Below are 24,111 nucleotides of genomic sequence, written 5' to 3' on the forward strand. Positions count from 1 at the left end.
TAGCATCTCTTTGCAAGCATAAGGACTGGAACCTTAAAAAAAAAGAAAAAAGCGGATGCCGAGATTCATTGGAAGCTGGATTCTGCAAGCCACATTCTGCTGTTTTTCTGCTCCCCTCTCCCTTGCTTTAGCCTATAGGCATCAATAGCATGCATTTAGAAGAAGTGCTTGCTTGATGCAGGCAAATTATCACATTTGTTTCTCACATCCAACTTGCTGTTTCGTATTTGTGGCACGAACAGCTCTTGTTCTGTTTCCCTCCCCAGATGTTGCTTACTTGCACTATCAGAAATCAAATGGTTTGCAAGCTGCCTGCATTCTTGGCAACGAAAGCATCGTTTTCTGAGAAGAACAGAGGGTGGGGAGAGGAGGGATTTAAATGGTCCTTCTGTCTGCTGATGGAGAATAACTCCTGGCTATCAGGGTGCTCATCATCTACTGGACATGATGTAATTTCTCTTCAAAACCACCCAGGGTTATTCAGAGAATCGGAGGCAGGCTGCAGCAGTATTTATAGCAGGAAAAAACCATATATACTTCTCTTTAACTCTAAAATGGCTTCCATGGCATTCAGACTCCTTGTCCAAACAGAAGACCTCTGGGGTGTCCAACGTGGGTGCCAATGTGCCCATGGATACCTCTCTTGACACCTGCCAGGCTCCCTGCCCTCCCTCATTTTTATGTTAGTTCTTAAGGTTTTATTGTCAAAAGTGGTTCAACTTTTTAAAGTGCTGCCCTCCAATGCCATCTTTATTTGGGTTCAAAAGAGTGGTTTTGTGTTTTGGAGCTCAGACTGGACCTCTGCTTTGTACTCAGGTTCTTCGGCAAGTTACTTTCATTAACAGGCAAGGTGCCCCCATGGCAGCCATTTTGTGAGAGCACCCATGACACTCTCTCAAAATTCCAAATGTGCCCACTGACCCAAAAACGTTAGGGACCTCTGGAATGCCTTATTGAATCATGCCTTTTAATAAAGGATTGACTGGTACCCAATTTACTGTGGAACAAATTCATTTACGTGACCTTTGTAAAGTATTCAAGGCTCTGGATATGCTGTGATTCTGTGGGAGTACCATAGGGCGGGGAGGGGGGGAGCCACAGCATGCAATGGCTTGGTGCAGAATCATTTCCTAAGAACTGGTCTCCATTTTGACAGATTTTAAAAAGTAAGTTTCTAATCCTTAACGGCTAGAAATTGTGTGGGTGAAGCCTAGGGAGATCCAGAAGTCAGATAAGCATCCTGTTTAGCTCCTTGAATTAGTGAAATAAATGATGCAGAAGAAGAGAAGGCAGATTTGCCTAATCTAGACCAATTGCAGAATTCAGCCTCTTGTTGCAGAACCCAATGATCTTGATGGAAATCTTTATTTTTATTAGAACACATATCTCCGGGCATCATTTCACTCAAAAACTGTTGGTATGGATTTCCCCCAATTTTCTCTCTAACTGCAGTGAACACAGTGAAACTATCCTTTGCAGAGCTAAACAGTTCAGCCTCTGAGATAAGTCCACGCCAGCCCTTCGTCTTAGCTTTCCACTGCAATCCTATACATGTTTAGACAGAACAAAGTCCTACAACTCCCAACATCTGAGTCTGATGGGACTTACTCCTATGCATGTCTACTCTGAAGTACACCCCACTGATCTTAATGGGACTTACTCCCCAGTAAGTGTGCATAGGATTGCAGCCTTAGGGTGAAATCCTATGCAGGTTTAGACAGAAAAAAGACCTACAACTCCAAGCATTCCTCAGCCAGCATTTTGTAGGGGGGTTGTAGGCCTTTTTTCTGTCTAAACAGGCATAGGATTGTGCCCTTAAAAGACAAGGAGGAGGACACTGCACAGAACCTGACTTACAGAGGTCTGGAGATTGCCTCCTGATCTACTGTTTTTGAAGAATACGATTTGGCTAAAGCTGGAGGGAATCAAGGGGTGGGACTTGTGGGTTTCATGAATGGCCTCCTACTCTTCCATCCAGCACTCGAATACTACACTGTACAAGTTCTCCAAGACTAAGAGCGTTTCCTGGTCTCGATACAGAGCAGGGAAGCAGCTCCACTTATAAATGAAACCCACAGAGATGGCCAACAAAGCTAAAGTATTGGCTTCGTGCCTCTATAGCACAGAAGATCCTGAGCAAAATGTCAAGTACCTTGCAGCGCTCAGTTGCAATGCTGACAAGCGACAGGTCTAAATAAACCAAACCACTTGGTCTAGGTTACCATGTTCAGAAGCAGGGGTGAGGAACCTCCTTCAGCCCAAGGCCTGAATTCACTTTTGGAGATCTTGGGGGCCACATTCCAGTGGTGGGCGGAGCCAAAGGCAAAAGGGGCGGGGGAAAAATACCAGCCTATTTTAGCTCAAAGCTGTTCCTGTCAGTAACTAAGCCTCGGGAGAGGCATTTCAGTCTTTTAGAATGGGGGGAAACCATGTAAAAGCTGGACCCCAGGAGGGCTGAATTTGGCCCACAGGCCTGAGTTTCCCCTCTCCTGTTCAAAAGCATAGCTTGAAAAATCAGATCACTGTTTTGCATAAAATACAAATCGTAACAACTATTTATTACTATACTAGTAAGAACTGGGTGTTCTCAGCCTTGCAGCAGATGGGAAAAGCCAGGATGAACAGGAGAAACTGGGAACAGAGGATGTAATTTTGGTTTTATCTTTAAGGGTGAAACCCTTAATGGGGGACAGAGGGTACCAGAAGAACAAAAAGAGTGAGAAACGGAGAGAGAATGAGAGAGACGACTCCTCTTATTAATTACCCAACTAATAAGGCACCGGAGTTGTGCTAGATCTCTCAGAAGTTGTTTATTCAGTGAACATAAAACTTATACATAAGAAAACAATCCCTGTATTGTTTCACAGGCTCCCCAAGTGTGACAGTAACAGATGGAAGGTGCACCTGCCTTTCGGAATGTCAGTAAAAAGGCTTAAGAACAGAGGGGTTTTTTGCTTTGTTTTTGTTGGAGTGATCTACTTTAACATGAAGGAAGGCAAAACACGGCTAACCAAGTCAAATCTGTCATTTTTTTGTCTTTAACAGAGCATTCTTTTAAAACTTGGAACCAGATTTCCTGTGAAATCCAGCAGCTTTGAGGTACCCAAAAGAGCTGTTACTGATTAGAGTGGTATGATTTACCAACAGGAACCTTCATAGGAGGGCTTCACGAGCTGCTCCATGGTTTATTAACCAATACTCAGCCACTGGCTTTTAAGGGTTTTAATCTCACGCTTTGACCTCACAGTTGTAAAAGTGTGATGAAAGCCAACACCCTGCTGTTAAAAGCCGCCCCTGTTAACTTTGTCTTCCTCCCTGACCACCAGATGCAAAAATGGAGGCTCCATCTGGGCCTACAGAAATCCCCTTCACCAGGATGCTATCCCATCGTGCTGTTCATCAATTCTCCATCTGGCTTACAGTATCCCTTGAGACTGAGGTTGATCCCTCTGGCTTAGGCGTAGATAAGTGTTCCAATTCGTACCGGCCATCTTGGATGGCCACGTCGACGTCGGAGCAATCCTCTTTGGTGGCCTGTTTCTTGCTCCTTTTATGCTCAATGATTTGCTGCAGCTGGTGCCCAGCGTAGTCTGGCTTGGTGGTTAGCGGGCAAGCTGGCACAGCTATGCCCAGGATGTCCGACACCATGTAGGGTCGGAGCCAACCCACCAGCGGAGTGCTGCCGGGGTTGTAGTGGCTTTGCTTGTGATAGAAGAGGAGCCCATCTACCTGTAAAGGTAACAGAGGGAGACAGCAGGTTGAGTCCTGTGCAGTCCAAGACGCTCTGGCTGCACCCCTTTGCTGTGGGCTTTGCTCTCACCCGTTCCCCCCTCCCCAAACTTGCAGGCGGATTTCTGCCTTCTGATAGCTCATTCCTTACCCCCACCAGCCGCTTTCTGGAGGTATAATAGCCTGCCTTGCGACAATGATAATTCCCCTTCTTACACTGCATTGGAGGAAATAAATCCCACTGAAATCAATGGGTCTTACTTCTAAGGAAATATTTTTAAGATTGTGCTCTTAGGTCGTAAGCCATTATTGTAAACGTTGCAGGTGCAATTCTGTCAGATCCGCCCTTGACACTTGTCAGCCCGTGAACTCAAGAGGCTTACAAGTATCCACTGCAGAGCAGGAGGCACTCACCTCCACCATGCCTCCCACTCTGCATTTTAGCTAGAGAGGCGTTTTCGCCCATCTAGTTGAGGCGTAGGGGAGCAGGAAGGAAGGGCGCTGGAAAGGCCTAGGGATGCGGCATAAGCTGTCCCCTCCCCTCCCCACCCCACAACATGCCCCCTTTCCCTTCCCTCTGAGGTCACCTTTGCAACCTTGCAGAGGCAGCCAGCATGGTTCTCTCCACGCCAACTGTGTCCGAGGTTGGAGTGCTATCTCTGACCTCAGAACCAGGAATCCAAACTATACTATGTCTCCCCAGATTCTGTCTAGGGGCCACAGGACTGCTCTCTAAACCGCTTTGACAAACAGGTAGCAGAGAAATGTTGCAAAGAAATAAAAGACACAAAATGCAGGTAAAATGGGGGTAGGGGGGGAAAGAGAGAGAGAAGATACAGTTAATGGAATGAGACAGGTATCTCCAATAGATTTCATTATTCTTCACAGGTGTAGTAGAGATTTAGAATCATACAACTGGGAGGGGTCCTTGGAGGTCATCTAGTCCAGCCCTCTGATCAATGCAGGAGCTACAATGCAGGATGCAACTACAGTAACTCTGACAGATGGCTTTCCAGTCACTGCTTCAATACCTCCACTGTCAGACAGCTCATTAGGAAGTTTCTCCCAATGTTCAGCCAAAATCCACTTCTCTGCTATTTCCACCCATTGGTTGTAGTCCTGCCTCTGAAGCAACAAAGAACAAGCCTGTTCCATCTTCTGCATGAAAGCCCATCAGATATTTAAGACCACTATCATGCCTCCCTTTAATCTTCTCTCCTCCCACCTAAACATCCCCAGCTCTTTCAACCGTTCCTCATAGGACTTGATTTCCAGACCCGTCAGCATCCTGGGTGTCCTCCTCTGGACAGGTCTGTAACTTCTCAGATACACCTTTTCCCGCTTTTGGAAGATAAGGACAACATTCACCCATCTTATCCTGCGTAGGCCATCCCATCCACCGGCTTTTCCCATTAGTCAAAAGTCTCCCCGTGTAAAGCCAAAACTGCAAGGTCAATTCCTCCTGGTCCAGTTCTATTTGTATTGATACATATGACTGAGGATACTTCCAGATGAGGCTTTTTATCATGTCATTGTCCCTCCTCACTCACAGAATCTTACAGGGGGTCCAGACGTCACTGTCTTCCACTTGTAACCCTCCAATGTTTCCCTACCACTTCTTATTAACAACGACAACATTTTATTATTAGGCTATGTTGTTAATGGGTTGCATAATTTTATTGTAGAGTTGTTCTTATGCAATGATAATAGCTAAACACATTATCTAGTTGCAGTCCTTACAACAACACTGCAGTGGAAGCCAGTATTATTATGTCCATATTGCATACAGGGGTGGGTGGGTGGGACTGAGGCTGACGGAGTGGTTTGTCTAAGGCCACCCGTCAGTTCATAGCGGAGGTAGGTTCAGTCTGGGATTACCCCAGCTCATGTTCCAATGCTATGTGCAGGGCTTCCAGGCAGTCTCCAGTCCAGGAACTGACCCAACCTGGGCCTGCTTAGCTTCAGAAAGTCTGATGCATCATGTGCCTTCAGACCACACCCTGAGCCAATTTACGCAAAGAGAATACACAACACCAAACACACTACCAGCCTGAATTCAGCAGCTGTGCAAAGTCCATTGCTATGCTCGTATCTTCCACACGCACACACAATCTGACAGCAGCAGGTAGCCCAAATCTGCAACTCACCAATTTATTTTCAGACCACATGAGCCACAGTGCTGCAAAGCCAAACTGGTTTTAATTAAAAGTGCTTGGAAGGTATTAAGTGGCCAAAGAAAAGAAAAACAGAACTCAAAGAACCATGGAGTTAGAACAGTTAGCTATAAATATCACCCCTTCTCCTCTTCCCATCATATGGATCAGCCTTCCCCACCTGGTGCCCTCCAGATGTTTTAGACTACAACTCCCAGTATTCCTGACCACTAGCCATGCTGACTAGGGCTGATGGGAGTTGAAGTCATGCAGTGGGTTTTAATTGTTGGCCATTTCGGGAGTCCACCTTGGCTGAAAACATGGGGAGGAAATAAATGGAATTAAACAAACAGCCTGCCTCACCTTTAAGGGACAGAAGAAACACCCTCCCCGCCAAAACATTTCTAAACTAATATAATCTGATCGAATGAACAGTTTTGATCAACTGTTCCAATCCCATCCCCCCATGCCTCCCAGTTTTGTCCTTGATAAGTGAAGGAACAACACCGTTCTCCAAAACCACTACAAAATATTCTTTTTGGGTTGGAGTAAAAACAGATTTTTTTCTAAGAACTGTAGCTCACTCATATGGGTAGTAGAAAAGTTTCTGTGGAATTTTTGCTGCTATATTCTTCCATGGAAAACCGTCCCATTGCTAAAAACGCATTATTTCATAAAATTAATGAGTCACTTAATGAACAGATACAATACCAGTTGGACTGAGCAGTTTCAAAGTTGTAATTATTATTTTTGTATGACTATACCTAGGACATAATATATATAAACATAATTTTAGGTGCACTACATTAGTACTTTTAAGAGAGCAGTCCTATGGTCCTTAGAACCATCCCAGGGGGCAGAAGATTGTATAGGAACTCCCCGCCCAAGGCTGAAAACCAGAGGTGGGCAACCTGTGGCCCTCCAGATGTTTTGGCCTGCAACTCCCATCAGCCCTCACCAGCATAGACAATGGCAAGGGATCATAATAGTTGTAGGCCAATACATCTGGAGGAACATAAGCTGCTACAAGGAAAATTCTTGGTATGTAGGAAGCTGCTGGGTGTACCCCAGGCTAATCCAACACCTGGATGTAAAGAATAGTCCATTACCAATTTTATTACTACACTGATATCCCATCTTCCTTCCAACAACATGGGGTTCCTAGCTGGCCACCCATCCAGGCACTGACCAGACTGGAACTGCTTAGCTTCAGCAAAGCGTGCTCCCATTTAGGAAGGCGCCATTGAGAGCACAGGATTGCTGTCCAACAGTTTCAGTGACTGGGTTTGCACAACACTCTCGCGGGTGACCACATGTGAGAGGGCCTTCTCTGCAGTGGCCCCACACCTTTGGAACAAGTTGCCACCAGAGGTCTGCCATGCCCCATCATTACAAGCTTTTAAGAAGGCCTTGAAAACATATTATTTTACTGTGGCCTTCTCTTGATATGACTGTTGTCGTTGCTGTTGTTGTTGTTGGTGGTTTGATTGTTGGCTTTTATTGTTGCTTTTATTACTATTTTATTGTGTTTATGTTTTATTGTTTTTAATATTTTAACTGTTTTATGTATGTTATCACTGTGAGCCACGTTGGGAGGGCTTCTGCCCTCAAAGGCAGCCAAGAAAATTTTAGAATAAAGACATAAAATAAAAACCATTGTGCATAACTCGCCATGGTAGGTTGTCATGTCATCCGAACACAGACCACTTTCTGTTTATTTCAGGGCAACAAGCCACCCTGACAGCCCATGTCTTGTTCTAGGGGTTATCTTACCCACAATGGGTTGTTGCATCATTCGAACCCAGGGCAGCAGTTTCATTGTCGGTTGCCAGGATTGGCTACAGAGCTGCTTGGGGAGAGCGGCAAAAAACGTTGCTGCTCTCCGCGATTGCCCATACTGTCTTAAGCCTCACTCGCAAGTGACTGCCCCTCCAACAACAGCCAAACAGCACTGTGGAAGGACTGACACTTGTTTGCTGCCCCCCTTTAAAAAAAAAAATTGGCCCCTGAAAATTGCACAACTGTTTGTCGTTTTTTTATTTCTGTCTTTTTTGCCTGTCTTTCACAAGTGTGCATTTACAGCTGCCCGATATGTATAGTCCTGTCTTTCCAAGGTTTCAAGCTGTCAAAGAGAGCAAAGTGTGGTAAGTAACATACAATGACATCAACAAGGTGAGACTATCTATAGGCAAATTTGTGCACACTTGCCAAGGACTGGGGGGGGAGGAGTAATGATAAGGGAGAGACAAAAGGGGGAAAAGATCAGGAGAAGTGGGTGCACCAAAAAGGACAGGGGGGCGGTATCTCCTATTTACAAGGTAACCGTCTCGCTTTTAAGTGTTGAACTGACACTTGTCAGTGTCCTGCTTCCATTCAACAGTTCCCCAAGTCTCCAGCAAGTCCAGAATGGGGAGATCTTTTCTCCCCCCACCCCCACTGCCCATCCTTTTCGCAGCAGCAACTTAAGTTGTGCAAATTTCTCTTTGTACTGCCAAGCCTCTAAAGTTGCACCAATTTCCCCTCCATTTACTTCCCTGCCTTTACATTTGCGCAAATATTGCTTAGCATTTAGAACCCCCAACACACACACAGTAACCACAGCAGTATCTGCTGCGAAAAGGTACTGCAAAAAGTGGAAGATGTCAAGATCTCCCCTTTCTGGACTTGCTGGAGACTTGGGGAAGTGCTGAATGGAAGCAGGACACTGATAAGTGTCAATTCAACACTTAAAAGCAAGAGGATAACCTTGCCAAGTGGGCGATATTGTGCCCCCCACCCCACTACCTATCTCTCTCGAACTTTCCCCCTTTTTGTCACTGTCAAGTGTGTGCAAATCTGCCTATATGCAGTCTCACCTTGTCAATTTCTTGAATGTTACCTATTGCACTTTGCTCCCTTTGACAGCTGAAAGTTACAAGGATATTGACAAGGCAGGACAACACGTATTGGACAGCCGTAAGTGCACACTTGTAGAAGATAGAAAACAACAACAACACTATGAACACGGTTGCACAATTTTCAGGGGGCAATTAAAAAAAACTGCAACTCCATTTGCATATTTTTTGTGGCACTAAAAAAAAGAAAGTTGGGGAACGAAACAGGGTAGCATTCGGAGCAGGGAAAGGGAGACAAGATGAGTTCTGCTGCAGAGGACACTGGGATACTGTCTGGCGGACCGACAGGGAAGGAGGGGGAAAACAACCCATGGTGTGCCTGATTCTGCGAACAACCCACACCGTGTAGCTTTTTCGCAGGGTGGCTTAGTGCGACATGCAACCCTGCCCAGTGTCTACAAGCTTTCCCCTGCTTGAAATTTAAACCACGTTAGGGAAATGCATGCTACTGAATTGTCATGTCTTCACATATTTACAAGTATTCCAAGGAAAACAAAATCTGGAAGTCAACCTTTGCATTGGGTTGAACATCATCTTGAAATGCCAACAAAATGTGCTTTATGGAACGGTTCCCCCCAGCCCCTAAAAATCAAGGATTCCAACTCAAATAATTTTGTTGCTGGAAAATATTTTTGAGATTCAGATTCTAGTCAATTTAGACATTCAGAAACGTTTCCAGAAAGCCCAGATCACTGCTATCAGAGCAAGAACTATAATGGATGCAAGACAGTGACCAACACAAGAGACAGTGTCTCCAAATGGCTTCAAAGAGATGCAGCGGCTGGGTGTGTGTGTGTTTTTTGTATGTTGCTTAAGATGTTCCTGCTTGAACAGGCTGAAGAAATCCTTAATAAATCCCAGGGCCCTCCTCTCCTGCCCTCATTTCCTCCCTCTGCAATACTGCAGCTGGTTGCTATTCTACCCCCACCCACCCTGATTAGTTGCTTCCCACTTATGTCTCCACTTACGCAGTAAAAAAGATTTTTCTATTACTCCTTCTAACCAACTCCCAGGGGGGAACAGCAGAGATTTACAGAGACCCCGCTGCAGGGTTTCCTAAGATTTGAGCCTTGGCTGCTTTCAGCTAAATTGACCTGGGCTTTTTAAAAGGCCATTTGTGCACAAGGAAATGATGACTATGGAAAAAGAAGCGGAAGCCAAGGGGTGGGGGAGGAGGTTAGGAGGATGGGGAGCTTGTGTGTGCCTGTATGTGTGTGCGTGTGGGGGGAGAGTTGACAAAGATATGGAGGGCTCTGCCGGATATCTGTTCCTCTGAAGCTCTCTGCCTGCATCTCTTGCAGGTAAGGAGGCCTCCCACTCCCCATGACCCAGACAGAGACAGCATCCTCTTCCTTTTAAAAGCTCTGGGTAGAAAGAAAGATGGAAGGGTTTAAAAAAGGAGCAACAGGGTTGATCGATACCACTAAGCTGAGTACTGCTAACCTGGACAAACTGCAGCTTCCCAGGGTGCCATGTAGAGATCTTTTCCGGCCCTGCTTCCCTGCCAAGGACCGGCACTGGGGCTGCATACATGCAAAGCCTCTAAGGGATCACAAAGGCCTGGTATGCACAAGATAAAGCAGCCTTCCCCAACCTATGTTGGACTACAGTTCCCATCACACAAACCGAGCTCATGCTGGGTGGGGATGATGGGAGTTGTAGTTTAACACAGAGGGTGTCAGGTTGGGGAAGCCTGTTAGAAAGCATGCATGCTTGCCTGTCCGTCTTACAGCCCTGAACTTTGGTGAATACACAATCCCAGACACCCCAGTTATGAGAAAAAGCTGAAGGGGGGGGGTGTCGGCACATCTTACCCTGAACACGGGGGACCCGATGGGGATGTTCAGATGTAACACTAAGCCGTAGTTTGGCATTGTGAGAATGAGCCCTGGGGTCATGCGCTCCCTGTTCACCCCTTTATGCGGTGATTAGTCGCTTCTGACCCTGACTACTGGCAAACCACAGGTAGCCATTTTGTCCAATGCAAATGCAAGAGTTTGGGTTCGCAGTCTGCACAACATGCTAATCCATGCTCAGCGGTTGAGTGTAGGTTGCTGAACCGTGGGTTGTTTGTTGAACTGTGGGTTAGCGTGTTGTCCGAACCCACGTCATTTTCTGCAGGGTGGGTTCTTAACCATGCAGTGTGGCTTATTCTTCTCAAACAAGCCACCTTGAGAGCCCAGGGTTTGTTGTTGGGTTGTTCAGGGTGGTGAACAAGACACACTGCATGGTTAACAAGCCACACAGCAGAAAATGTCCTGGGTTCAGACAACGCACTAACTCACGGTTCAACAAACAACCCAGGGTTCAACAAACAACTCTCACTCAACCACTGAGTGTGGGTTAGCATGTTGTGTGAACAGCCCCTATGACTTCCACTTGCCTGCAAACCAGGATTGTGAGCGTCAAACAAGGGTTTGCTGCTAACCCATGCTCAGAAGTCCTCAGCCACAATGTATGAGGAGAAGATGATGCATGCAACCACAAGGCTCTCCCCAGGGCTCAGTTTTGGAACTTTTTAATAGGCCCATTACATACCTCCTAACATGGTTAAGCTACTCCCACATAAGCTAAAATTCTGATCCACATATAGGTTATAAAGCCTGAGCAAAAATGACCTCCGACATGTTTTGGTGTGTTTTTCAGCTGTGTCTCCCTGGCAAACCCCTGGGCTCCCTGTTCTCAGTCCTGACACTCCAGCAACCATCCAGCAAAAAATATATATCACAGAGAGGCTCACCTGGTGCATACATTGAGGCCTTTTCAGTGCCAGGTGAAGAACGTCTTATTTTCCCAGGCATTTAGTCTTTCAGTTTCTGTTGTTTTTAAATCAGTTATTGCATTTTAAATCTTTACAATGCTGCTGGTTTTTATTTTAGTTTTATAGTGTTGTTTTAAACTCTTAAAGTTCTACATTATGTTTTGTCATGCTGAATTTTATTATTTTAATTGTTGTGACCTGCCCAGAGAGCTGTGGCTATTGGGCAGTATAGAAATGTAATAAATAAATATCCTATATACTAATACTGGACTCATTCTCGGAGTGTGGAACCGTATGTAGCTAAAATGGCACCAACATCCATGCACAAGAGGGAGGTATCAGCAAACTTGGGGAAAACCCAAGCACAGCCCAATGGGGATGGAACAAGCTCAGTGGCCACAGAACAGTGTCTGTTGGAGTGGGGATGGAAAACTGAGTGAGAGCAGGAATGGAATGGAGTATCCCAGAAAAGGTAATGGCTGGCACTCTGAACAGGGACATTCCAGACCGCAACATTTTGTTGCAGGCCCCACTTGTGGGATGTGATGTTGCGTGATGGGAGTCCCATTGCCCCTTCACACCTTTATAATGGGACTCTGACATTCTCCAGCCACACACTTTGCAGAACGCACACTTCATTTAGCAGTATATAAAAAGCTCACAAAAACAAGAGCCAAACACGGCTATTCATTCAGACATCTTGTTCACCATCTGGCACACTCGCAACAAACATGGAGGCAAAACACAAATGCACACCCCGCTTCTCTTGTTGTTTAAAAAAGGAGAATCCAAACAAGAATTCACAAACTGGATCGCTCAGGTTAAACATGGCTATGTCTTTAGTCAGCTTGCTCCCAACCTGGTGGCTTCAAGATGTTTTGGCCCACAACTCCCATCATACCCCATGCATCTGATGGAGTGGGCTAGAGTCCACAAAAGCTTATGCCTGACTTTAAGGTGCCACGAGACTCATAATTATTTTTGCTGCAACAGACTAACACGGCTGCCCTCCAGAAGTTAAAAGTGACTGACGCTTGAAATGCTGCAAAATACATACATGGGGTCTGTGCTCATGAAACAGATTTAAAAATAGGAAAAAAAATTCCCAGACTGGACAAAAACCTTTCCTCTCCCAGGCCAGTAAAAATAGCCTTTTGCAAAAACCCAAAAAACCCAGGAGACACCCCCAGCCCATCACAATTTGAACCTTCTCAAAGGAATGCAGTGAGGCATCCCGCTCCGCATCTACATGATGATGGTGCGCGGGGAAAGCCCCGAGACAGTGGCAGTGTCAGGAGGCCTGAAGGATTCTGCTTTCAGTAATAGCCTCTCCCCTTCTGGTATCCCAAATTATTCCATCTTCTCGAGCTGCTCGTGTTTATTTAATGCACTGTCTGTCTCCTTGCCACTGAGTCACGGCACTGACGCCAGCCTAATCAGGAAAAGGCTAAGGTTACCGTCTGCGTAAAGGCTGGGACATGACCGGGAAGCAGTTGTCTCAGCGTTTTACCCTGAGGGCAGCCAGAGGTTTCAAACTGCCTGAAGGCCTCAGGTTAAGGCTGGGGAGTGGCTAGATGCAGAAGACGACAGGGCTGCCTTGATAGTCGGACAGAATTATTATAATTATTATTATTAAATTAATTAATCGCCCATCTGGCTGGTCACCCAGCCACTCTGGGCGATGTACAACATACAATAAAACAGTTTAAAACAATAAAATTCTACAATAAAAACATTTCCTAAAATACCCTAACCCACCCCAAATGCCTGCCTGAACAACCACGTTTTTAATGCACGACGGAAGCTCATTAAAGAGGGGGCATGACGGAGTTCCCTAGGGAGGGAGTTCCACAGAGTGGGGGCCACCACAGAAAAGGCCCTCTCCCTCGTCCCCACCAGTCTAGCTGTCCTGGCTGATGGGACAGAGAGAAGGCCATCCGAGGCTGATCTTGTTAAGCGGCCTGTCTGGTGCTGCTGGAGGCGCTCCTTAAGATAGGCTGGGCCGGAACCATATAGGGTTTGAAAGGTCAAAACCAACACCTTGAATTTGGCCCGGAAAACAACTGGTAACCAGTGCAACTCCTTCAGCACTGGAGTGATGTGATCTCGCCGGCGGCTGCCTTTAATCAGGCGAGCCACTGCGTTCTGTACCAGCTGCAGTTTCCGAACCGACTTCAAGGGTAACCCCACGTAGAGCGCATTACAGTAGTCTAAACGAGAGGAGACCAGGGCATGTACTACCGATGGGAGCAGACGGTCGGGAAGGAAGGGGCGCAGCCGCCGTATCAGATGGAGTTGATACAGTGCTGTCCGGCTCACAGCTGACACCTGAGCCTCCATGGACAGCTGGGAGTCCAAAATGACCCCCAGGCTGCGGACCTGGTCTTTCAAGGGTAGCCGTACCCCATTCAACACCAGGTCAACATCCCCCAACCTCCTCTTGTCTCCCACCAAAAGTACCTCAGTCTTGTCAGGGTTCAGCTTCAGCTTATTCCTCCCCATTCAGCCACTCACCGTCTCCAGACATTTGGACAGGGATTCTACAGCCAACCTTGGTGAAGATTTGAATGAGAGGTAGAGCTGCGTGTCATCCGCATATTGATGACATGGCACCCCAAACCTCCTGATGATAGCCCCCAGCGGCTTCACATAGATGTTAAATAGCATCGGGGAGAGGATGGAACCCTGTGGCACCCCACAAGTAAGTGGCCACGGGTCCGAAACCTCCTCTCCCAGAGCTACCCTCTGGTACCTGCCAGAGAGGAAGGACCGGAACCACCGCAATACGGTGTCTCCAATGCCCAACCCCTCCAGGCAGTCCAGGAGGATACCATGGTCAGTGGTATCAAAAGTCACTGAGAGGTCGAGGAGAACAAGGAAGGTGCATTCACCCCTATCCAGAGCCCTCCTCATATCATCTACCAAGGCGACCAAGGCCGTTTCTGTCCCATGCCCAAGCCTGAAGCCCGACTGAAATGGGTCTAGATAATCAGTTTCTTCCAAGTTTGCCTTCAACTGCACCGCCACCACCCACTCAATCACCTTGCCCAAAAATGGCAGATTTGAGACTGGGTGAAAGTTGTTCCAGAAGAAATTCCAGAACAGGGAATTTCAGCAGGTATGGCTTGGTGTGTGACTTCTGCTGCTGGCCACCATATATAGCAGGCGTGTTGAACCTCTTTCAGCCCGAGGGCCAAATTCCATTTTGGAGAGGCTCTTGGGGGCCTCATTCCAGTGGTGGGTGTGGTGAAAGGCAAAAGGGGCGGGGCCAAAGATACCAGCATGTTTTAATGTAAGGCTCTCACTGCCAGGAACTAAGCTGCAGGAGATGCATTTCAACCTGGAAAACTGCCAAACCATCAGAGGATAGGGGTCATGGCTAGTTGGAAGATGCCAGAGGGCTGGATTTGGCCTATGTGCTTGAAGTTCCCCATCCCTGTCCTATCCCCCATAGGTCTTTGCCAGATTGGAGAGTAATCCAAGTTGGAAAAAAAATCTATTGGGGAGTGAACTGACTTGGTTCAGAGGTTTGTACCTCTGCTATTGGGCTGCAAGACAGAAGCAGCTGTACCAAGAGCTGACACAGTGGAATGGCTAAGTGTGAGCTGCGAGGTCAGCCCTAAACCCACAAGGCACTGTGGGGGCGGGGCGGGGGTGGTGAACTGGGACTACTAACAGCCAGGCTCCAACACCTGACCCTCCTGTGCCATCCACCACCACAGGCCTTACAGACTGGACTGTATTGCTCAAGGATGCTGCGCAGACAAAGACACACGCACACAGACATACAGCCAATGGCCAGCGTGGTGTAGTGGTGAGAGTGTTGGACTGGGAGCCGGGAGATCCGGGTTCTAGTCCCCATTTGGCCATGGAAGCTCACGGGGTGACTCTGGGCCTGTCACAGACTCTCAGCCCAGCCTACCTCACAGGGTTGTTTTGTGAGGATAAAATGGAGAGGAAGAGGATAATGTAAGCTGCCTTAGGTTCCTTGCAAGAGGAAAAGAGGTGGGATATAAATGCAATCAATCAATCAATCAAGGCTTTGCTTTACCTACCAGTGATTTTGTTATGTGTTTTTATTGCTGCAATATTTTAGTTGCATAAACCAGGGGGGGGCAAACCCTTCAGGCTTGTGGGAACTATCTCAAACCCCCAGAATCCACCCAACAGAGCCTAGTACAAATGCCAGATAATATTTGGCCCTGTGGGAGTGAGAGGTCTCTGCCACCCCGGAGGAATTTTCTTGTTACCCTGTAACCTCAAGTATATCAAGGTGACTTTGTTGCTGCTGTGAAATCTGTCAGCTTTCGAATCATGTGGGAATTGATTTCATCTGAGCCATGCTGGATATGCAACTATGTGCTTAAGTTTCCTTTTAAATAACAGAAACAGCCTTTACCTTTCTCACAATGCCAAGTGAATAATCAAGCCAGAATAGACAAGAGACTTCCTCACGTGTTCCAAAGCATGTAGTCCCTACTCATGAGGAGGAGTGTGGATGAGCACACTAGTGTGAAATATGAATTTAAATTTACCCAGGACGACTCAGTTGATCAGGCTGAGAGCTTTCAGAACTTGTGAGGTAGAGAAGGACACTTGTTTCCCTTTGTTAAACTTGTACCTGAGAGACGTGTAACCTCTTAAGCCCCAGATAGCGTGCAACTCTCCAAGGAGGTTCTATTTTTTATTATTTTATTTTGTTTCTTTTATTTCAATAAATCTCCTTTTCTTTCACATACATTGATTGTGTGCACGTTCTTCTCCATCTCATAAGATCCCAAACCTCTCAGCCTGATCAACTGAGGAGTTGGGGGCATAATTTTATTTTAAAACCTCACACTAGCTCTGTCCCCCTCGTTCTTGTCACCCTCTACATGCGGAGGGCAACACTGCAAGGATGAGAGTGTCCTATATCCGCACTGGCTCTGTGTGATGCAAAACGCTGTGCGGAGAACCTCCATGGATACATGAGGCTGTTCTCTCCACGCAGTTGCCCTCTATGTGATGAGAACGAGGGGGATGGAGCTGGCATGCAAGATTTGAATACCATTCCCCATCTAAAACAGATTCTGCCCTTCCCCTCATTGCATACAGACTACACGCTTCAGAATGTGTGAAGAGGGTGACGGACCTCTTCCTTTCTTTTTTCCTCAAGCACCAGCTTCCAACTGTCCTACCAGCTCACTCCCTTCAACTGTCCACTGACTAGAGAACTTCACTATCCAATTCCACCTGAGGAAAAAAACACACACCATCTAATCTCAGGAAAGAAGCCCCCTTCACAGAAACTCCATCAACACCAAAGCCAATCAAAACAGCATATTTACCTTACTTCTTTTATAATAACCAGCATAACACTTGCATTTCCCCAAGTGCGTGTAATCTGTTGAATCTCAACTGTATTAAATCCAACCCAATAACGAAACCCAACAATCCTCCATTTTGCCACAACATACACTTAAAATTATAAGAATCCAAAGCCCAGGAATTTCTTCTGAGTACCAGAACGGAATGGATCTCACAGTCCTTGCACACAAAAATCCACTCCTGGTTACCTCAAGCTTCCTTCATTTCAGCAGCACAATTTAGGGTAGGAAAAACGTCATGTTGCTGCTGCTATGATTATTAACCACCTGGGAGCTGGAAATATTTACTGACCTACTGAAAGTCACCCAGAGATCTACCAACAGATCCAGATCAGCCTTCTGTCCACCTCTGGCATAAAACCACTCTGGAACCAATTTTGGCCATGGGCTGCATAGAAACATTTTAAATAAATGAATAGCCCAGCTTTCTGTTTCCTACAACGGACAACTATATGACTCCAGGAAGCCCCCAAGCGGGACATGAGCACGATAGCCCTCTCCTGCTGCTGGTCTCCAAGCAACAGGTATTCAGTGGCATACTTCCTCTAAACGTGGAGGCTGTTTATCCTTTATGAGTATCAGGCTACAGGATGGGGTCTACTGGGACATGAGAACAGAAAGGAACGGGGCAGAGGTTAGGCTGTAAAAGTTGTATAGAGAGCCTACCCTCAAGACGCCCTACCCTTTGGAAGCAGAACTACACAATATCAGTGGGCCCATGCACGCTTGCACAATTTACTCTGGAAAGTTTCTACAATGCGGCCCTGCCTCTCTTTTTGAATCCATCTTCTCAGGAATGCACTTTTTTCTAGCCAACAAGGAGACCGGGGCTCTCTTTTCCTTTGAGGCACTGGAGCGAGACAGCAAGCAGTCCTGGGTTTGCTTGCACTTGGAGCCCACTAGCAAGACCCTACACAGCTCCTGCCCCAGGCCAGCAATGTGGATGGGGCTGAGGCTGGTTGGACTCCCCCTAGTGGGAACTGCAACATGATCATTCATACGATAATCAGAGCTTGAGATGACAAGCACTTGCACAACTCTTTTAAGGCAGGAGAAGCTATTGCCAGATCTACTCCAGCATTCGTAACTTCCTTCCCAATGGTCCAAAAAGTTCCATTTCTGGAAAGAAGTCATGACGCTGACAATGCTGGCCAAAACTCTTGAGTTACACACATCTCTTTATCAAGCAGAAACGGGAGCCAATTCTCAGGATGGTTTTGATACAGCAGCTTTGTAAGCCTGCCGGCTAGTCTTCTATATAACATACTTTGTGTTTGAAAAACTAAGGACGTATTATCTACCATGGAAGCTTAAATTGTTCTGAGTGATTATTTCTTGCAAATTTTCTGGGGAATGATATGTGGCGGCAGATGCCAAAAATGCTCTTAAGAGATTCCGAGCGCACCCCATTCCCGCACAGAACTACAAGTTCCACGGATCCCTGGGAAGAAAGAGTACAACCGTTAAAACATTCAAAGTCTGCAACAGGGAGATTTCCTAAATATGCTGCCATTTATGGAGCAATCCTATGCTCCCTGGGAGAGCATCCAGGGAACCACAGAATAGCTCATAAAACCCCTTGAGGTCAGAGACAGTGCTCCAATATCAGAATTGGGGGTGGTGGTGGAGATCAGACCCCAGACTCCTTCCCATTGGAGCCAGCATGGAGAGAACCACACCGCTGCCTCTCCAAGGTAGGAGACTCGAACTCAGAGAGGGGGAAACGGGAGTGTTCCAGTTAGAGGGGAGGAGACCAGAGAGATGAGGATACGAGTTATCCTGCGCCTCCTCCAGCTTCCTTCCCTCCCTCTCCGAAGTGGCCTTGCTAGATGGGCTCAAAAGATCAAAGATCGCCTCCGCCACTCCTCCTGCCCTGCACTGGATGATTGGACACCTCCGAGGTTGGGGGCTTCTGATCACTGAGAGCACAATCAATAGGATTGGGCCCTTAGTTATCTAAGGCACAATCCTATGCATGTTCAGACAGAAAAAAGTCCTACAACTCCCAGCATTTCTAGGAATTGCAGGACTTTTTTCTGTCTAAGCATGCATAGGCGTGTGCCTTAAGGCTGCAATCCTATACCCATTTACCTGGGAGTGAGCTCCCTTGAAAACAATGGGACTTACTTCTGAGTAGACATGTACAGGATCGCGTTGTTAGGTCTATTATCACAGTTATGTTACGGGGAATGCCCTGCAGCTTTGTGCAAACTTCCTTCTCCCTCCTCTCCCCAAATGAATTCCCGCTTCTGTGTCCTGTGCCCCGACTATTCTGACATGTGTCACAGTTCAGCATTCCATCCCAACCAGCACAACCACAGTTACCTCCTAAAAGAATGTAATCTGTTTCCAATCCAGGTTTAGAAGCTAACTATGGTTAAGGGAAACTAACTAAACCCTGGTTCAGGTGCAACGCTGAACCATAGGTAAACCCTTTGGGGGAAGGGCTGTAAAGCACATACCCTGTATGTAAAAAGGGTCCAGGGTCAGTCCTTGGCATCTCTACAAAGGGCTGGGAAAAGCTTCTGTGTGAAACCCTGGAGAGCTGCTGCCAGTCAGTTTCGACAATACTGGGTTAGATGGACCAATGGTCTGACCGGAGGCAGTATGCTGGGGAATGTGAGTGGAGGCTGCCGTTGCACTCATGTCCTACTTGTGGGATTCCCATTGCGGCATCTGGTTGGCCACTGTGGGAAACAGGATGATGGAGTAGACAGGCTTTTGGTCTGATTCAGCGGAGTTCTTAGGTCCTTATGACTCAGTATAGAAACAGCTTTCCATGTTCCAGTGAGCTGGGAAGATGTGCATAAGCCCCAGGAGAAAGGAGGAAGGGAAAGCAGATGGGGCAGTGTGAGGCCTGGGCTGGACCAACATTAATAAGTAACTCAAATAGCTGAGTACAGATCTGTTGGAGCCTCATTTTACCAAAACAAGTCATTACTACAGGAGACTTTGCTCCCAAACTTAGTCTAGTGTGGCTAATGTTAAACAAGGGGGAATGGAGTCCCAATTTTTCTTAAAAACAAACAAACAAACACACATGTGCACGTGGGCAAGGTAGTGAACAAGTTCTGCTGAACTTTATTTCAGTTAAAATGGAAGGAGCTCTGCTGCTCCTTCCTCCGATCCTGGCCAGCAACCCTGGTGCTTCCCTTGTTCCCAAAACAGCTTGGAGAGCTGCAACCTGCCAAACAGCAGATGCTCAACTACAGCCCCTGCTACCCTGGCCTAATCAAAAGCAGCAAAGTTAGCTCTTGGGGGGCGGGGGTGCTTGGACTTGGGAGGCCTGGCAACAGTCTTCACGTGAATGTTGTGTGGACACAGGAGTCATTTGCCTGCAGGTTTAGACTTGGAGGAGCTTTCTGGTCTCTTGAACCTGGGCTTCATCCAGTCAGGAAGGGCACTGAAGGCTCTGTTTTTCCCTGAAGTACTGGAAAAATTTGGTCCAGTGGAAAGAACGGGTGCTTCCAGAGGACAATGACACCAACCAAAACCACCACAAAAACAACTTTTGGGGTGGCTAAGGCTATCCATATGCAGTAGGAGGTGAGCATCCAAAGTAGATCACAAAGAAGAGAAATGGGTCCTCAGGATGCAAAAATAAATTTATTGTAGGAATCCCAACACATTTCGGCCTTTTTCTTATTTTTAGGCATTATTCAGGGGGTAGAGAAAAAAGTCTGCAGAATGTTTTCAGCAAAACATTGTCTCCTATGTCAATCACCTGGAGTCACCAGGAGATTTATTTATTTTTGCACCTTGAGAACCCATTTTTCTTCTTTGTGATCTATCCATATGTGGTACCAATGATACATTATCACCTATTTCCTATGCACACTGCAACAGGTCCCCATGCAAAGGGAAAGGAAACCCTCTCCAATCCCACTGGCACCCTCCCCTGCCTCTGCCATTACTGCAATTTCTGGAGGTTTGCAGAGATTTGTTTCATTCATCCAATTTATGAGTCGCCCTTGAGCCAAAGTTCTCAGCTGCCCCATCCATTCAGACTAAATCTCATGGTCTTAAGTTACAGGAGGGTAGAGATTGGTTGAACATTAGGAAAAGCTCATAGTTCGACAATAGAAGCAATTACCTAGAGGGGTGGCGGGCTCTTCCTCACACAGGGTCTTCAAACAAAGAGGCTAGACAGTCATCTGTTGGGATGCTCTAGCTCTGGATTTTATGCTTCAAACAGTGAGTTGGACTAGACAGCCTACACAGCCTATCTATGGCAGAGGTGGAAAACGCCCTCGAGACCCAACCCAATATCCTGGCCAAAAGGCTTTCCCATTTCGATGCAGATGACCTACAGTCTACAGTGGGTTTCCAGGTAAGAACATAATAACCTAAGAAGAGCCCTGCTGGATCAGACCAAGGGTCCATCTCGTCCAGCATTCTGTTCACACAGTGGCCAAGGGAAACCCGTAAACAGGACATGAGTGCATCAGCACCCTCCCACCCATGTTCCCCAGCAACTGATGTACATAGGCCTACTGCCTCTGATACTGGAGGTAGCATAGAGCCATCAGGACTCGTAGCCATTCATAGCCCTCTCCTCCAGGAATTTGTCTAGCCCCCTTTTAAAGTCTTCCAAACTGGTGGCTATCATCTTGTGGTAGCGAATTCCATAGTTTGACTATGCACTGTGTATAGCGTATATGCAGTGATCACCAAGCTGTGCATCAGGGCATACAAGTGTGCTGTGAAAGGCCCTGAGGTGTTTCTTGAAAAATTAAACCATCATGTTGCATGCATCCATCACAATGGCTCAATTTAGACATCAATCTAAATAATGTCTTTAGACTTAATTACATCAGTGTGATGTCTGAATCGACAAAACCATGGTTTGCCATCAGCCCCAAGACTAGAAAGTAGAAGCCCTGGTTTGAAATGAGCCTGCAAACCACGGTTTATGCTAGCTACGTAGTTTGTACAGTCAGACATCCAAACCATATAGTTAGCACAAACGATGATTTACAAGTTCATTTCCAACTAAGGTTTCCAATTTCTGGTTTGCCAGATGACTACAAACCATGGTTTTTCACCGATTCTGACACCACACCAAACTCTATGGCTTTGTGCTTACTGGGTTTAGAACCCAAGCCATGGTTTGAGTTTCCAAACATAAAGAAAAACCATGGTTTGGAGCTGTTTATCTGCTTCTATTTCCCCACTTCCATGTCTCTGGTGCACTGTCCTCCGAAAGCAAAGCCACATCTATAACTATGGTCTGTCCATTCAGACATCCTCCCAAACCAGTTACAGGGGTGGCTCCACCACGAGGCTGCGAGGTCATAAAAAACAGAAGCACTGAGCCAACGGGAAATGACAGCAGACAAGCCGTTCTAAGCCACGATTTGCCTGTTGCACATTTGGAAGCTCAAACTATGGCTCAGGTCCTAAACTCTGATTAGCACACACTATGGCTTGGTGTGATGTCTGAATTGAAATTCTAGCCTAGCTCAGATGTAACTATCTCAGTCCATTAAGCCACATTCATTGGGGTCTATCTTCAGGAGTGCCTCCAACAACACCAGGGATGCCAGTGAACTAGATCAGCCTTGGTAGGTCTTCTGTCTGTCCCATCAGCCAGGACAGCTAGGCTGGTAGGAGTAGAGAGAGGGCCCTTTCTGTGGTGGCCCCCACTCTGTGGAATTCCCTCCCTACTGACCTCCACCATGCCCCCTCTTTGATGAGCTTCCGCTGGGCTTTGAAAACCTGGCTGTTCAGGTGGGCATTTGAGGTGGGTTAGGGTTTTTTAGAGCAGTGTTGTTACGTTTTTTTGTTCACTTAATTATGTAAATTAGTTGTATTTCATGTTATTAGTATTGTACGCTGCCTAGAGTGGCCGGGTAGCTGGCCAGATGGGCAGGTAAAAAAACTAATCAATAAATAAAATGAGCATTGCAGCTGTGTGCTCCATGGTCCCTTCTCTTATGTGGCATAATGAAAAACCTCTGGGGGGTGTTAAACCACAGTTTCCCTTTGCATCCGAACCAGGAAACTGAGGTTTAATCTGTGGTTTGATTTCCTAGCTTAAACCACAGTTTCCTAGTCCGGGTGCATTGGGAAACTGTGGGGTTAACAAACCCCAGAAATGTTCCACTACAGAACAAGAGAAAAGAGAGGAGGGAGTGCATGGGAACAATGCTTGTCCTCAGTCTACAACTGTTACATATGAACCAGGTTTCTGAGTCTAGCAGATTCCCCTCTCTCTGTCACTATATGGACAGGGGCATCATCCCATGATAAGGGGTAGCAATATACCACGATTCCCCAATGCAGCCTGTACTACAGCCTGGGGTGACCCCAGAAGCACCCCCCTATTCCTGTGCCCTGGCTGGCTGGATAAAGGGAAGGGTGGAATGACTCTATTAACCTAATGACCCCACAGTGGCAAAAAGGATGCTTGCTCACTGTTCCAAGAACTGATTGAAAAATGTATTTTGGGAGTGTAAAGAATGACGTGCTTCAAAAGAAAACACAAAGACACTTGTTCCCCAGCCATCAAAAAGTTTGGAAGCATTTCCCAAATAAGTACAAAAGCAGTATTGCCAGCTGGAAGCCTCCTCTAATCTCACGGGGCTTCTACTCGACAGGCATGGGAGAGTCCCCAGGGATCTTCTCCACTAGCAAGCAAGCAGCGGAGCTCACAGCGTCAGACTTCTGGGAATGGCAGGTGGCTGCTTACCTCAAAGGGGAAGTCCGTGGCCAGAACCTCACGCAGGCTTTCTGGTGTACAGGAATAACTCTCCAGGCCAACAAATCTGAACTGAAAAAGGGGAAGAGGTCAGAGAAGGTTGTCACATCGCTGGCTCCAGGTTTCTGAAGGCCCTTGGGCAAGATCCCCTCCATGGGCCCGCTCCCTGAGCGTGTCTGCCTTCTCACCACCATCGTCGCCAGCTGCTCTTGTTCCTCATCCTCTTCCTCATCATGGCCACCATCTGCTTGTTTCAAAAGCAGAGAGCCAGGGAGCACGTAGGCAGAGGCCTCTCCTGCTCCTTTTTCTCACCACCACCGTTGTCTGGGCCAGAGCGAGAGGCAGGTGAACAAGCAGCTTGCAATGGTGAGAAGGAGGAGCACGTCCAGGGGGCTCTTGGCAGTGGGCCCCTGCTGGGGTTTGGGCCCTCAGCAGGTGCCCAAACATGCCTACTCTTGATGCCGGCCCTAGAAGCAGTGGCTGCTCAGTGTCGTGCCCCCCCCCCCCA

The 24,111-nt window shown here is 47.0% G+C and overlaps 1 protein-coding gene across 2 annotated transcripts in view; it reads right to left on the minus strand.

Annotated features, from left to right (window-relative positions):
- Positions 1 to 2,785: 2,785 nt before the first annotated feature.
- Positions 2,786 to 24,111, minus strand: part of SNUPN (snurportin 1) — a 37,094-nt gene continuing 15,768 nt past the window's right edge. For both annotated transcript variants that reach the window (XM_084816771.1, XM_084816772.1), the window contains exons 8-9: positions 23,595 to 23,675; positions 2,786 to 3,729 (exon numbers count right to left, since the gene is read on the minus strand). In XM_084816771.1, coding sequence (XP_084672897.1) covers positions 3,400 to 3,729; positions 23,595 to 23,675 — 411 coding nt within the window. In that variant the 3' untranslated portion in view covers positions 2,786 to 3,399. The remainder of the gene's footprint in view (positions 3,730 to 23,594; positions 23,676 to 24,111) is intronic.

This window comes from Heloderma suspectum, chromosome 11 (assembly GCF_057233095.1).
Source record: "Heloderma suspectum isolate Gila_16-S chromosome 11, 16-S_ref, whole genome shotgun sequence".
In the NCBI taxonomy this organism is placed as follows: domain Eukaryota; kingdom Metazoa; phylum Chordata; class Lepidosauria; order Squamata; family Helodermatidae; genus Heloderma; species Heloderma suspectum.